The sequence below is a fragment of the Nyctereutes procyonoides genome, unplaced genomic scaffold (genome assembly GCF_905146905.1).
Source record: "Nyctereutes procyonoides isolate TBG_1078 unplaced genomic scaffold, NYPRO_anot_genome, whole genome shotgun sequence".
Classification (NCBI taxonomy): Eukaryota; Metazoa; Chordata; class Mammalia; order Carnivora; family Canidae; genus Nyctereutes; species Nyctereutes procyonoides.
Window position 1 is genome coordinate 21843847 of NW_026575136.1, and position 14763 is coordinate 21858609.

The 14763-nt window shown below is 47.8% G+C and overlaps 1 protein-coding gene across 1 annotated transcript in view; it reads right to left on the reverse strand.

Annotated features, from left to right (window-relative positions):
- Positions 1–7266, reverse strand: part of LOC129495578 (ferrochelatase, mitochondrial) — a 36627-nt gene extending 29361 nt beyond the window's left edge. The window contains exons 1-2 of the mRNA XM_055303225.1: positions 7086–7266; positions 824–950 (exon numbers count right to left, since the gene is read on the reverse strand). Of these exons, the coding sequence (XP_055159200.1) occupies positions 824–950; positions 7086–7131 (173 nt within the window). The 5' untranslated portion in view covers positions 7132–7266. The remainder of the gene's footprint in view (positions 1–823; positions 951–7085) is intronic.
- Between the last annotated feature and the right edge of the window lie 7497 nt (positions 7267–14763).

The window sequence follows — 14763 nt, forward strand, 5'->3', positions numbered from 1 at the left end:
AAGAGTTCACAGCTACCTTTCTTCTTCCGCTCTGCTAGTCCTGAAGAGTGCTACTGCTGTGTACTCATCTAAATGACCGCCTTTTAGAATCTTGTGTTGCTTCTGAACCAAGGAAGACTTAAGGAGCGCCGAGGCTCCTGTTATGGAAGGTGACACCCAACAACAACGCCATGCCTGCTGACATCCACCAGCAAACAGCAGGGGCAAAGTATGAAGCAGGTTTTCATTTCTTTAACAAATCACAAATCATATTACGTCATTTCTAATTACGTTCACTGTGTTAACAGTGAAAAACAATGGGTGGAGTTTACTACATAAATTCTTGACAGATTAGTTATTCTTTATCCTATACAGGACATACATTTCATAGGTGTAATTATGTTAGGTTCTTAAGTACATTTCCAGCAAACGTACAATTTGTGTTCCATGACATATTCCAGAACTAAATTGCTACATGATCTGCAGACTGTTCTGAGCTATGCATCCTTTAACAAAAGCCTTGTGGGATTTTCATTTTGTCAATCACACCTCAATAATGCCAGGAAATAAAAAAAAAAAGTTTTTTTAAAAAAAATTTTTAAATCTGTATAAACTTCCAAAAAAAATTTAAAATCTTAGGAGTGTATATGAGTGTGTGTGTGTTTGTGTGTGTGTGAAATCTGTAGTTTTCTAGCTATTGAAAGAAAGCCAAGAATATAATACCCCATTCCTTATCTACTGGCATTCCCGGGCAGCTTTCCTCCTAAGGCAGCTTGTATCCACTCTCTCATTGTGTTTGCATCAACAATGAAGTTCTTATTAGTACCTAAAATTAGATTCATACCTCTTCCCCGGTTGAACTTGAGGTTTCAGGCTTCTGGCACGTTGGGCTGTTTCTGTGGCAGCCGCCGCCGCGGCTCCAATCGACTGGCACCTCCATGACTGGTGGGCCCTTGAGCCGCCATGCATCACTGTGACAAAATTAAAGTAGCAGCATGAAATCTAGCTGGGAAGTAATTTCTTTGGAAGAGGTCCTCAGGGTATCGGTCCTGGATTTCAAATTTAAAGAGATGCTGTAGCACAGGTGATTTTCCCAGCATTTCTCTGCATGTGGGTAAAAGCACTTAAGACTTGGGGGGGGGGGGGGGGCGTGGCGCCCCCTAGGGTGGTTTCTCAGGACCCGCACCAGCCTTTTTAGAAACACACCTCACTTGGCCTTGGCAGATTTCGACAAGATCCCTCATGGGAATAACTGCACCTTTCTGGAAGTTACTGGCAGCAGCATGCTGCTCATATGAAAGGCAACAAGCCTGCAGGACAGGCTGAGAGCCACTGACTTGCGACTGGCAGTTGCATACACCTCATCTGTGTATAAGTCTTCTCCCAAAAAGCACCTGTCCTGAGAACCCCAGCACTGCCCTTGGACCCTGACGAGGGGTGAGAGCTCTACTTTAGAGGGCCCATCTGGCCCTCCTCCTGCTGCAGCACCCCCCATGGAGTACGCAGTCTGCGCAGCCAAGGATTCACAGACCCCGGAGTCCACGACCCACATTCTTGACCGGTCTCCCAGGACCCAGAACGCCAGAACTGCCTGTCCCCAGAGCCCCATACCCACTGCCAGGGTCTGCACAGGCCTCCCTCCTAGATCTAGCCTCCTGTGGTCTGACTGTGCCATCAGCACTAGCAATTCTTGACCAGAGGGGAAGCTGTTTGCAGGAGCAAGAACATAGCCTAAACATACAGACTGGAGCGTCCACTCAGGGGTACGTGCAAGACCCTTCACTACACAAGGTGGAGCCGGCAGTGGAAAGAGAAGCAGGGAAGTCTACAGGCCAGGGGCAACCCTCCCCAGGCCGTGACGTTTCCGTAAGAACCCTGAAGTGCACCCTGCCAGGTGGTGATGAAGGTCTAGTTGCCAGTAGTAGAGAATAAAACACATCTCACAGGTCGTCAGCTTGCTATCCCCACATATGGTACATGGCTCTCCATGTGCATCTTGTCCTGGCCCCTCTGAGAGTTAGGTGTAGGCCTGGAGAACCCTCCTGAACTGGGGAGTCCGTGGCCATCCTTAGCTGTAGCATGAAGAATAGTCATCCTTAAACCACATTCAGCGAAATTAAACTGAACCTATGCAGGTACTCAAGATGACGATGCGGGACAGTGGTGCCTGCTGGGCCCCACAAGGTACACATGCCCTCCCTTCCCCGTTCTCAAACCAGCTGCTTTGAAACCAGCTCGAGGTCAGACCCCTTCCACATATGACTCAGAGGAGTCCTGGGGGGGAACCAGAGCTGTGGATCAGCAGATACGACTGCATCCAGCTCTGCCACTTTCTAGTAACGTGACTGGGGCCAGGCTATACTCTGAGCTTTAGTTTCCCAGTAAAATGACGACACCTCACTATCAGGATCCATGTGATGATCACAACAGATAAGACCAGTGATGCACTCTGCACAGCACCTGCCACATAGGATTAGTGCTGGCAGTGGTTTCATTTGTAAGTGTCTAGAGCACAGGGACTACACCTGGTCCGATTCTTTTTCACCTACTCTGTCTACATGATATAGGAGAATGGTATCTCCAGGCCCCTTAGATTTCCAACTATCCATATTGTGCACATTCCCAACAGAGCCAATTACGTGAACTTGTGCTGAATAGTCCTTATTAGCTCAAAGTGGAAGTGCAAAGATTGACATAAGGAAGTTCAATTCTGCTCAAATGAAGTCTCAAACCAACTCACATCCCCTTATTTTAGACAAGTTCAATTCTGAACTGCATGGGATTTAACCAGGTTCTCAATCATGCCCAAATGTCTGCAATGCCTTATATGAATGAGATTATACTGGACTCCAGGGGGCATCGGAATAGAATTCGGGCATTACATGATTTGACTGCCGGTAATAAGATTTCCTCCTATGATTCTCAAAAAGGGAGTGGTAAAAGGGAATCGGGATGAGTTGACTAGAGTCGTCAACTAGTACATTAGTATTCCCTAGTCCAATCTGGGAGCTGGTAACTTTTCAAGTTGCTGAACTATTGCCATGCCCTACACTTACAAAATCCTCTGTGGTTGGACAAATTCTCAGGGCAACGCTGCTAATAATGGGTCCTCTGTGCTCAGGACGTAGGGCTCACACACCCACCTCTCAAGAACTTCTCTATACCACTACTCTCCCCTAATGATCTGAAGTTCCCAGAGAAACAAAAAGTAGTTTCTGACCAAACGATTAGTACACATGTAGCTAAAGGAGTTTAAAGTACTTATTCAGAGGGCCAACTGAGGCTCTTGAATATACTCTGCTCACAGCTTAAGAGAAATCCAAAGGCAGGGGCCTTTGGGTGGCTCAGTTGATTAAGCACCTGACTTTGGCTCAGGTGTTGATGTCAGGATCCTGGGCTTCTCACTCAGCTGGAGTCTGCTTCTCCCTCTGCCCCTACCCCAGCTCATGCTCTCTGTCTCTCTCTCTCAAATAAATAAATAAAATCTTTAAAGAAGAAAAAAAAAAAAAAGAGGGACGCCTGGGTGGCTCAGCGGTTGAGCGTCTGCCTTCAGCTCAGGGCATGATCCCGAAGTCCCAGGATCGAGTCCCACATTGGGCTCCCCACAGGGAGCCTGCTTCTCCCTCTGCCTGTGTGTCTCTTATGAATAAATAAATAAAATCTTTAAAAAAAGAGAGAGAGAGAAGAAATCCAAAGGCACACACAACACTGTGTGGCATAGAGTGTACATGTTCCAGAGCCAGAGAGATCGAGTGGAGATCCTGGATACAACCAAACAGGCTATACATGGGCAACTCAAAGAACTACTCCAAGCCTCACTTTTCTCATCTGTAAAATGGTGACAAGGCCAACCCTAAGGGCTGTCGTAAAGATTAGGAAAAATGTTTAAATCTATGTCCAGCCCCAAGAACAATGCCTGGCACACTGCATGTGGTTAAACAAGACGTAAGAAAACTCAATAGCAGGGACTTGCCCACTTATGACCCAAGACCACGTACTCTAGTCCTACCTATGAAATGAACTTCTAGCCTACCTTTGGAAGGCCTACAAACCACAAAGGCGGTAAAACGAGGAGAATGCAGAAGAGAATGTAAAGAAAGCAGAACTTTGTAACTCCTGGACAAACTCAAAAGGTAAAGCATTCAAAAGTATATCTGTAACTTAAGTGCATGGGTAACAACTGTTTCTCCAAAACCAAATCATTTAATATTTTAGATGCTTAGAAGTGGGGCAGGGAGGGTATAAGGCAAGGCACACTAGTACTTAAATACATAACAGAGCCCTTTTCTATCACATAAGAGCTGAGGCTTATTTCAAAAGGTACTTATAAAAATACATACCATTTTCAAAATTAACAGAAATAACATCCTACAGTGTGACTATTAGTAAACGCTTGTAGAGAGGAGGCTTGAAAAAAATAATTATTTCCTGGCATGGCACGAAGATGTTCTATTGTCCTTAATTTAAAACACGGATACTCTTCTTTATTATTCCAGAAAATTTTTTCTAATTATGAAAGAGATATATGCTTAGTGTAGAAGATTTGGAAAGAAAAGGCAAAAAGAAAAAAACAATTCATTGATCTACCAATTTTCTAATTTAAAAAAATATGTAGCATACATAGTATGTGGCCCACCCCAAGGAGCTTCTTATTGATTCTGTAATATGCTAAAAATATAGTGTAAAACTTTGCACTTTTACTCTCAGAATTCATTTCCAAAACTACTACTCAATTTTTCTTAACCCAGATGTTAATTCCTTCTTCCCAATAAGATGATTAGAGTACTATAACCACATCTTAAAATCAGAGTCCATAATTCAACTGGACTTCAAATCCACTTTTGCTATGGTTTCTGAATCCTTCTGCTTACTTATTTATAACCTGGACAACAACTCTTTTAAAGTTTCTCAAATTGTTCTATGACCTCAAATATAGAACCTGTCAGACTTTGCCACAGAAAGAAAAGGCCAAAGAAAGAAAACACTAATTCAATTAATCTTTCAGCCCCATTATTGGCACGGCACTTTGTCTTCTTAGAAGATAATGCCTCTCGCTTCCAAAACCCTCAGTAATCTGACCCGCGGTATAAACTGGGTCCTGGGATGCCTGGGTGGCTCAGTGGTTGAGCATCTGCCTTTGGCTCAGGGTGTGATCCCGGAGTCCTGGGATCGAGTCCCACATCAGGCTTCCTGCATGAAGTCTGCTTCTCCCTCTGCCTGTGTCTCTGCCTCTCTCTGTCTCGTGAATAAATAAATAAATAAACTTTAAAAAAATAAAAAATAAATCTTTAAAAAAAATAAACTGGGTCCTTATTATTTTCCTCACAAAGGCACCTTTGTATAAAATAAAATAATAGTAAATAAAATAAAACCATAGGCACCTGCAATAAGACATGGAAATTCAAAGTGGATTCTCTCAGTAGGTGCCAGAATAATGAATTAAGGAACTTCTTAGAAAAATAAGTCAAGGGATGCCTGGGTGGCTCAGTGGTAGAGCATCTGCCTTCGGGTTATGTTGTGATCCCAGGGTCCTGGGATCGAGTCCTACATAGGGCTCCCTGCAATGGAGCCTGCTTCTCCCTCTGCCTGTGTCTCTGCCCCTCTCTCAGGGTCTCTCATGAATACATAAAATCTTAAAAAAAAAAAAAAAAAAGCCAAATCTGTGTCCCGTCACCATTCAGATGCATTAATTAAGCATCTAGGTATGCCTCAGCCTTCTACATAATAAAAATAAACACTTTGAGGGTCTCAATATTTCTCCTGGATGACAGGCACTGTGCTTTACCTGTATCCAGCTAACCTTCATGGCAAGCCTGTGAAGTATTAACCTTTCTCCTTTTACCTTTACCAAAGCTCAAAGCAGGTGAGTGCCTTGTTCAAGGGATCACAGTTAAAAATGCTGCAGAGCTAGTGTCCCAACCAGGTATTTTTCTTTTCTTTTTTTTTTTTTTAAGATTTTAATTATTTATTTGACAGAGAGCATAAGCAGGGGGAGCGGCAGGCAGAGGCAGAGGGAGAAGCAGATTCCCCCCAATGGGGGGCTTGACCCCAGCGCCCTGGGATAACGACCCCAGCCAGGGCAGACGCTCAACTAACTGAGCCACCCAGGCCGCCCTCAACCAGGTTATTTCTCCCGCAAACTCTCCTCGGCTCATCCTGCACAGACCCTACACTCAAAATGTGCACCAGACACGGGATGGGTGGGGCAGGTGGGTGGCTCAGGTCCTGATCTCAGGGCGGGATCGCGCTGGGTGGGGGAGGGCGGGGGGCTCCCTTGCCCAGCAGGGAGGCGGCTTCTCCCTTTCTCTCTCTCTCTCTCTCTCTGTCTCTGTCTGTGTCTCAAATAAATAAAAGAGGGCAGCCCGGGTGGCTCAGCGGTTTGGCGCCGCCTTCAGTCCAGGGTGTGATGCTGGGGACCCGGGATCGAGTCCCACGTCGGGCTCCCTGCGTGGAGCCTGCGTCTCCCTCTGCCTGGGTCTCTGCCTCTCTCTGTGTCTATATGAATAAATAAATAAGATCCTTTAAATAGAGCAGCAAGCAGGGCTGCTGGGTATCCAGTGCATCAATCAATCAATGAAACAACCAGCCCGTTGGGCGGCCAGCGAATCTTCCTTCTTCTCCGAAAATCCCTAAGGCAGCCGCGCAGACCGCCGGGCAGCGGCAGGCGAGGCAGGGCCCGAGGTGGGCGGGGCCTGGGCGCCCGGGCTGCGGACCTCGGCGGGGGGTGCGGACGCCCCTGCTGACACCCCTGCCCTCCCGCCGCGCTCCCGGCCGCGCCGGACGACCCCGCGGGCTCTGCGGGGAAGACTGCGGCGCGGAGGAACTCGGGCACGGCCCAGGCCCCCGCCGCCCCGCCGCCCCGCCGCCCCGCCGCCCCGCGCCCGAGCGCCCCGGGGACCCGCGCGGCCCCTCTCCCGCCCCTGCCCCGCCGCGCAGAGGCGCTCCCGGAAGCCCCAGGCCGCGGCGGGGCGGGGGGCCGGGGGGGCCGGGGGGACCGCGGGGGCGACGGCGGGGGGGCGGCGGGGGGGGCGGCGGGGGCACGGGCTGCCCGCTGCGCCACCTCGTCCAGGGATCCCGGCGGGCGCGGCCGCCACCGCCTCACTTACGCCGCTCGCGGAGCCAGGCGCCCGCAGCTCGCAGGCCCGCAGCCATGTTGGTGCCGCCTGACAGCACTCCCGGGGCGGCCTCGGCCCGGGGCTCCTCCCGCCGCCGCGCGACCCGGGTCGGCCGCCAACGCCGCGAGCTGCTGGCACCGCCACCCGCCGCCGCCGGGCCTCGCGTCGCCGCCCCCGGAGCCCGCGCCGCGCGCCTGCTCATTCGCCGGCCTCGGGGGCGGGGCCGGGGGCGAGGGGCGGGGCCTGGGCTCGGGGGCGGGGCCTTGGCCTCGGGGACGGAGCCCTAGGCTCGGGGGCGGGGCCTTGGCCTCGGGGCGGGGCCTTGGCCTCGGGGGCGGGGCCAGAGAAAGACACGCCCCGCAGGAGAGCGCCCCGGGGGGCGGAGGGGCCCGCGCACCGCACCACGCTGCTGCGGCGCCCCAGCTCCCTGCAGTTCCCGGCACCGGAGCCCCCCCCCCCGCCCCCGATCTCCCTGAACCAAGGCCGCGGCTGCATCTCCCAACCTAGCCAAGGCAAGCACCGCAGCCACCACTCCGCAAAGGACTTGCCGGACATTTTTTCACCACACTTACTGAGCTTACGAGGATGCTTTTGCCTCAATTCTCCCTTTTGCTTTTGCGTGTTACAAACTGTGCCAGGGGGATCCCTGGGTGGCTCAGCGGTTTAGCGCCTGCCTTTGGCACAAGGTGTGATCCTGGAGTCCCGGGATCGAGTCCCACGTCGGGCTCCCGGCATGGAGCCTGCTTCTCCTTCCTCCTGTGTCTCTGCCTCTCTCTCTCTATGTCTGTCATTCATAAATAAAATAAATAAATAAATCTTAAAAAAAAAAACAAAAAACTGTGCCGACCCAGTTTTGTATGCTTGGCTCTCCGAATAGGGAAAGGAACTGTTTTATAGGAGGCAGTCACGAATGACATATTCTTCTTCTTTTTTTTTTTCTTTTTCATATTCTTCAATTGCTCTGTAAACCCCTCTCTATGGCACAGTTTGACAAGGTGGGACCAGGAAACAAACATTACATTGCTAAGATGAGAAGAAGGAAACTTAAGGAAAAGTGAAGGCCTGTCTGGCAAATGTGTTTCTAGGAGGGATGGCGTGGTGAATTTTGCAGGTATATCTGCGCCCCGTTGCAAAGGTAGCCCTCTGGCCCCAATCCTGGAGGGCAATGGGCACCTCATTTCTAGCCATCCCTACATTCCCACACCTCCACCTGCCCACCCTGCCCCCTTGCTCTGTGCATCTTGGAGTACAAGACCAACCTTGGAACAGGAAGGTCTCAGGCATTATTCATCCATTGAGCAAGTATTAACCACCTACTGTGTGCCCTGGAAAGACAGTAGTGGACAAAGCAGACAAAGGGGCCTACATGGGGGTAGACAAAATAATCAGAATATGTATTATTTTGGATGATGATGAGCATTAGAAAGAAGGAAGCAACATGAGGGAGATGGGAGAAGGGACGCTAGTGCCATTTGAAACTGATGGGTCAGAGATCTCACTGACATCTGGACAAAGGCCTGATGGAAGGAAGGGGACAAGCTTTGAGGAATATTGGAATCTAGATTGAGTTAAAAATCACTTATCTGTAGCATAAAATTTATGTATCTGATTGAATTAGTTTATTATTGAAGTTGGTCCAGCTTATGGTCATGAGCCAAATGTAAAATGTCATATTAAATAGATTATCTTTCATATTACCTACATGATCTCCAGATCCAAGCAGGAGACATTCCCTGAGAAATGAACAGTAAAACTTGCTCCAAGTACCAACTGCTTTCCTATATATTTTAACTCTCTTCTCTCATGATGAAAATTACATTCAATTTTCCCTTTAGAGGTGATCTTTATAATCTACTTCTCTACCCAAAGCTTAAATCCATTTATTTTAAGCAAGCTGCACAAAAAAAAACAAACAAACAAGAAAAAAACAAAAAACAAAAAACACCTCCACATTTTGAACTGCTGTGCTGGACAAAGTGTAGACAGGTATAGGAAAGGTTGAGGGTGTTAGATATCTGATATGCATGGGCTCTTCTCAGCTACTCTGGAAGGCTCTGGATAAGTCACCCTTCCATCCCCAGGGCTGTGCCCTTTCTGCTAGGTGGAGATAACAGGGTTCTTCTTGCCCCTCCTAGAGAAATGCTGATGATTAGTTGCAATGCACAAAGGTGCCAAAATCTCACATAATCAACAGCTGGGACAGGTATCTGACCAGAGAGGAACTAGCAACACATGCTTTATTAAATATGTCAACTTAAGAACATTTAAAAAAAATTAATTAGCACTGTTTCAAATACTGTATTTACATCTTTTATTTTCATTTTTACTAACTTTCATTATTTTTCCAGAACATCATAAAAAAAACAGAACATCATAAAAATTATTTTTCCTTTTTTTTTTTTTTTACAGATTTTATTTATTTATTCATGAGAGACACAGAGAGAGAGGCAGAGACACAGGCAGAGGGAGAATCACGCTCCATGCAGGGAGCCCGATGTGGGACTTGATCTCAGGACCCGGGGATCACACCCTGAGCCAAAGGCAGATGCTCAACAGCTGAGCCACCCAGGTGTCTCATAAAAATTATTTCTAATCTATGGCTTATTTCTTACAAACATCAAATATTATAGCTTTCCAACAAGTAAATGCTTATGTTTTTATGAAATAAAAGCAGATAAAATGTATTTTATAAAGGTCCTTTTAAAAACTAGAAAACACAGCTCTGGGCAGCCCAGGTGGCTCAGCAGTTTAGTGCCACCTTCAGCCTAGGGCGTGATCCTGAGGTCCCGGGATCGAGTCCCACATCGGGGTCCCTGCATGGAGCCTGCTTCTCCCCTCTGTCTGTGTCTCTGCCTCTCTCTCTCTCTCTCTCTCATAAATAAATAAAATCTTTAAAAAGAAAGAAAACCCACAGCTCTTAACCCAGAAATGGTGAATTATAAATATTTATGTATTTATTTCAGAGAGAGAGAGCACATGCATGTGCATGCATGTGAGCAGAGTGGGGGGTGAGTTTAGAGAGAGGGAGAGAGAATCTCAAGCAGACTCTAAGCTGAGCATGGAGCCTGATGTGGGGCTCGATCTCACAACCCGGAGGTCAGGACCTGAGCCAAAGCCAAGAGGTGGACGCTTAAGTGACTATGCCACCCAGGAGCCCCGGAAGTTATGAATTCTAAATGTGGGTTTACTAAGAAAACCAGAAAAGTCCTTAAAGGGCTAAAGAAATGTATAAAATTATATGAGATTTATATGTGTGCGTATGCATATGTGTATATATAAATGCCTATTTTCTGGCTTACATGTTTGTAACAAAGGTATAGACCACTTCCATTAGCAAGCGGAAAGCCAAAGGCAGAGTCTCTGGGCCACCTCGATAAGCCGCACCCCCACCAGCCGGAGAGGGTTTGTCCAAGCCCGGTGACTTAATTAGTGAAGAAAGCACTCGCCTGTCACAGACAACACTGTGAGTTCAGCCTTTGGTCCTAAAGCAAATGAACTTGTTGGTTTCAGCTCGATGCTTCGGGGAAGGGCAGGGGGATCACCTAATTCATTATTTGTCATGATTGGCACCTCTGAGCTGCACACACTAAATTTAGATTACTCAATTCTGTCTCCTAATCAGAGAAACAACAGGGCTAGGAGGAGTGCTGTGCAGCACAAGGGAAACAGTGGCTGTGTGAGGCAGACAAATGGTGAGCTATAATGATCACTCAGAGAAATCGGATCGATTGTCCCCACAATTGTTTTACAGCAAAGAGGCCACCAAATCCAGGCCAAATCCAGGCCACCAAATCCAGGTGTGCATTTTGACTTCCACGCTTCACCAGGCAGAGTCGAGGCCCGCGAGTGATGATGGGGTTATTAGCCGATCTACACACAGTTCCTGAGTCCACGATAAGCAGAGCGTTGTATCCGGCAACAGGAAGGCTAGGAAAGCAAAGGGTAAACTGTACTCTCAAGGAGCTCATGCATTTATGAAACAGGTAGGCATGGGGAGCTTGCCTCGTCTCCACTTCCAGGGAACTTACGTTTTTGAAGGCAAAGAAGACGACAATATTGCAGAGATATGCAATATAATGTTGGGTAGGACTAGGGAGCATGAGGAAAAATAAAAGAGCCAAAGGAGTGGCGAGAGGCAGGACCTGCTGGTTTCAGTTGTGCAATCAGACATGGCCTCTGTGCACAGGTGGCATCTGAGCCAGCAATCCTGGGTGTTCCTTGGTTCGAAGCTGCATCGCTGATCTCTGCATCTGTCATCACATGACTTTGTGTATCAAAGGGGAAAGGGGAACCGCTTTCCCCTTTTCAAGGACACCAGTCATGTGGGACTAAGGTCCTACCTTATTGACCTCAACTTAATTACATCCTCAGAGACCCTATTTCCAAATAAGGCCACATTTGCAAGGAGCAGAGGTGAAGATTTCAACATATCTTTTTAGGGGACACGATTCCCAACAAGGCCTTTGAGGAACAGTAAGGAGACCCATGGGTCTTGAGCAGAGTGTGTGGGGCGAGTAGCAAGAAACTTGGGCCAACTGATGCAGGACTTTGTAGGTGATGAAAGATTGTCCTATGGGGTGATCTCCCTCTAGCAGAGTGATCCAGGCTTACGCTTCAGAGGTTCACTGTGTCGTGAGGAAAAGAAACCGCAGCTCCTGAGCCAATGTTAAGACATTGCATGACCAAATGTGTTCATTTTCTCCTATGGGTTCGTTCATTTTCTCCTGTGGGTATTTTTTTTTTTTTAAGCTCATACTGGGCAAAGAGTGTTTTTTTCCAGAGTTTTCTGCTCCCTGGGTGGTAGAAGGATCCCTAAGAGCCTTTCTGGTTGGCCTCTGCCTGGATCCAGGGATCCCACCAGTCATATATGGGGTTGGTGTTCTTTTATCAGCTTGGTTGTCCTTCCTTACAGGTGTGTAAGAACCAGGGGAGTTGACTCCTTCCAGGAAGCTTTCATGCCCTATGCAGAGCCCTGGACAGATGGCAGGCTTCCTGGACCTTCGTTGGCCAATTTTCTAGGTCTCATATCACAGAGGAGCCAGTCCTCTGAGGCCCCACTTCATGCAAGCAGGGGTCTGGCCCTTTCTCTGCCTTTTTGTTCGGGGATAGGCATTCTAGGAGCTGAGTACAGGATGCATTCACTTTGTGGAAATTCATGGAATTGCATGCTTATGATGTATGCCCTTTCCTGTATGAGTGTTAATATTTTAATGCAACTTTTTAAAAAGTGCCTTCCCTGGGGCGCCTGGGTGGCTCAGTCGGTTAAGCATCTGCCTTCTGCCCAGGTCATAATCCCAGATTTCTGGGATAGAGCCCCGAGTTGGGCTCTGCTCAGCAAGGAGTCTGCTCCTCCCTAACCCCCTTCCCAGCTCATGCTCTCTCTCACTAGCTTTCTCTCTCAAATAAGTAAAAATCCTAAAAAAAAAAAAAAAAAAAAAAAAAAAAAGTGTATTCCCTGCATCTTTATCTGGGCTCAATTCTCACTGTGACCCCTCAACCCTGACCTAACCGCCCTGGCTTTGAGACCCTCGGACCTCCCTGCCCTCCAATTCTGATGCCCCCTGTGCACCAGTGGCTGGCTGGAGGCGAGGGTGCTGGGAGGCCACACAGGGCTCTGGGCCCAACGCATCAGGTGCAGGGCAAAGCAGGTGCACATCTCCCACTCACATAGGCGGCAGGTAACTAAACTCTACCCGCCAACTGAGGAAAGCCTCTAACAGGAGAAACACACACCCAGTCACGTAGAAGACAACGTGAAGGAATCAGGGAAGATGCAGGAAGAAAAGCTGGATAAGAGATCATAAAGATGGAACTTTCTTTTTTTTTTTTTAAACTTTTATTTTTTTTTTTTTAAGATTTTATTTATTTATTTATAGAGACACAGGTAGAGAGAGAGAGAGGCAGAGACACAGGCAGAGGGAGAAGCAGGCACCATGCAGGGAGCGGAACTTTCTGAGCCCAAAATAAAAATTTAAAAAAAAAAAATTTCCCCTTTATCTGCTAAGAGATGAAAAAGTGAAGGATTGGGGGGAAAAGTTGAGGAAAACTCCCAAAAAATAGCAAGAAAAAAACAGGGGTCAGGGCACCTGGGTGGCTCAGTGGTTGAGCGTCTGCCTTTGGCTCAGGTCCTGATCTCGAAGTCCTGGGATTGAGTCCTGCATGGGGTTTCCCGCAGGGAGCCTGCTCCCCACCCCACCCCCACCTCTGTCTCTCTGTGTGTCTCTCATGAATATTTTTTTTTTTAAAGAAAGAAACCAAATCATTTAATTCATCAGCGATGACCAAATACAATTACAGTATTTGCACATTGTGACATCCTTTTTTTCCCTAGAAGGGCTGAATGAAATATACTGATTCTAAGTTTAAAGTAGTTCAAGATTTAGAGTTGAAAACTTTATTCCACCACTAACTGTGCAGCTTTGGGCACCTTTCTTGGGGGCGAGGGGCAGGGTGGGGGGGAGCAGAGGGAGACTCTCCGACACCAAGCCCAATGTAGACTCGATCTCAAGACTCTGAGATGGTGACCTGAGTCAAAATCAAGAGCCAGATAGTTAACCAACCGAGCTACTCAGGAGCCCCATTTGGGCCTGCTTCTTGACCTTTCTCAGCCATTATGTCAAGGTCAACAGGGCCAACAGAGATCATCCCAGGTTATCATGAGGATTAAAGCACAGGATAGGGCATGGCCTGACACAAAGCACTCCTGCATTAGTGGCAGCTGTTGTAACTTCGAGAACTTCTCAATATGCCTTGAAAGCTAAATGGAAGGAAACACATGGGGGTTTTGTAGCCCTTGGTCGATATTGAACAGGCTTCACCTTGCCCAAAGTTTCCCGTTTCAACGACAGAGATTAATGGGAAATAAATGAGGACCTGCAGTGATAATAAGAGAGGCTTAAGGTTGAGTTTAGAAGTAGCAGGGAGCTACTCAGTGATGGTCAACCTAGCTCTGCAAAAGCCTCCTGGGGGGAGCTTCTAAAAAAACATCATGAGCCCGTCCCTGAAAAGTGGATTCAAATTGGCCCGGGAAAAGACCCAGACGGTAGTATTTTAAGGTCCCCAAGTGATTCCAATGTGTTGGAAGGTTGGTTTTGATAGAGTTGAACTGCTCTATACACTAAAGAAGAAATTATTAGGAAATGCTAGAGACAAGCAGGTGGGGAAGGCGGGGGAGCAGGGGAGGCGGCAGGGCTGAGTACAAGGTGAAAGCCTGGGTGGCTGGAAGCGGTGGCAGGACCCTTAGGAAGAGGGAGTTAATACCCAAGTCATTCAATTTGCTGAAGTATTAGCCTCCCGTGCGTCTCCAAAACGTCCAGCAGATCGGCTATATGAGTAGCAAAGGTAAAGGGAATTTTGGCGTGAGAATCAACTTTAAAGAGCCACATCAGGAAAGGGCTGTGGGGCAGCCCTGGTGGTGCAGCGGTTTAGCGCCACCTGCAGCCCAGGGCCTGATCCTGGATCGAGTCCCACGTCAGGCTCTCTGGGTGAAGCCTGCTTCTCCCTCTGCCTGTGTCTCGGCCTCTCATTCTTTTTTTTTTTTTTTTTTTTTTTTCGGCCTCTCATTCTCTGTGTCTCTGAGTAAATAAATAAAATCTTTAAAAAAAAAAAAAAAAAAAGGAAAGAGCTGTGAGGGGAAAGTTCCATAGGAGCAGGAACTCGGAACCGGGGT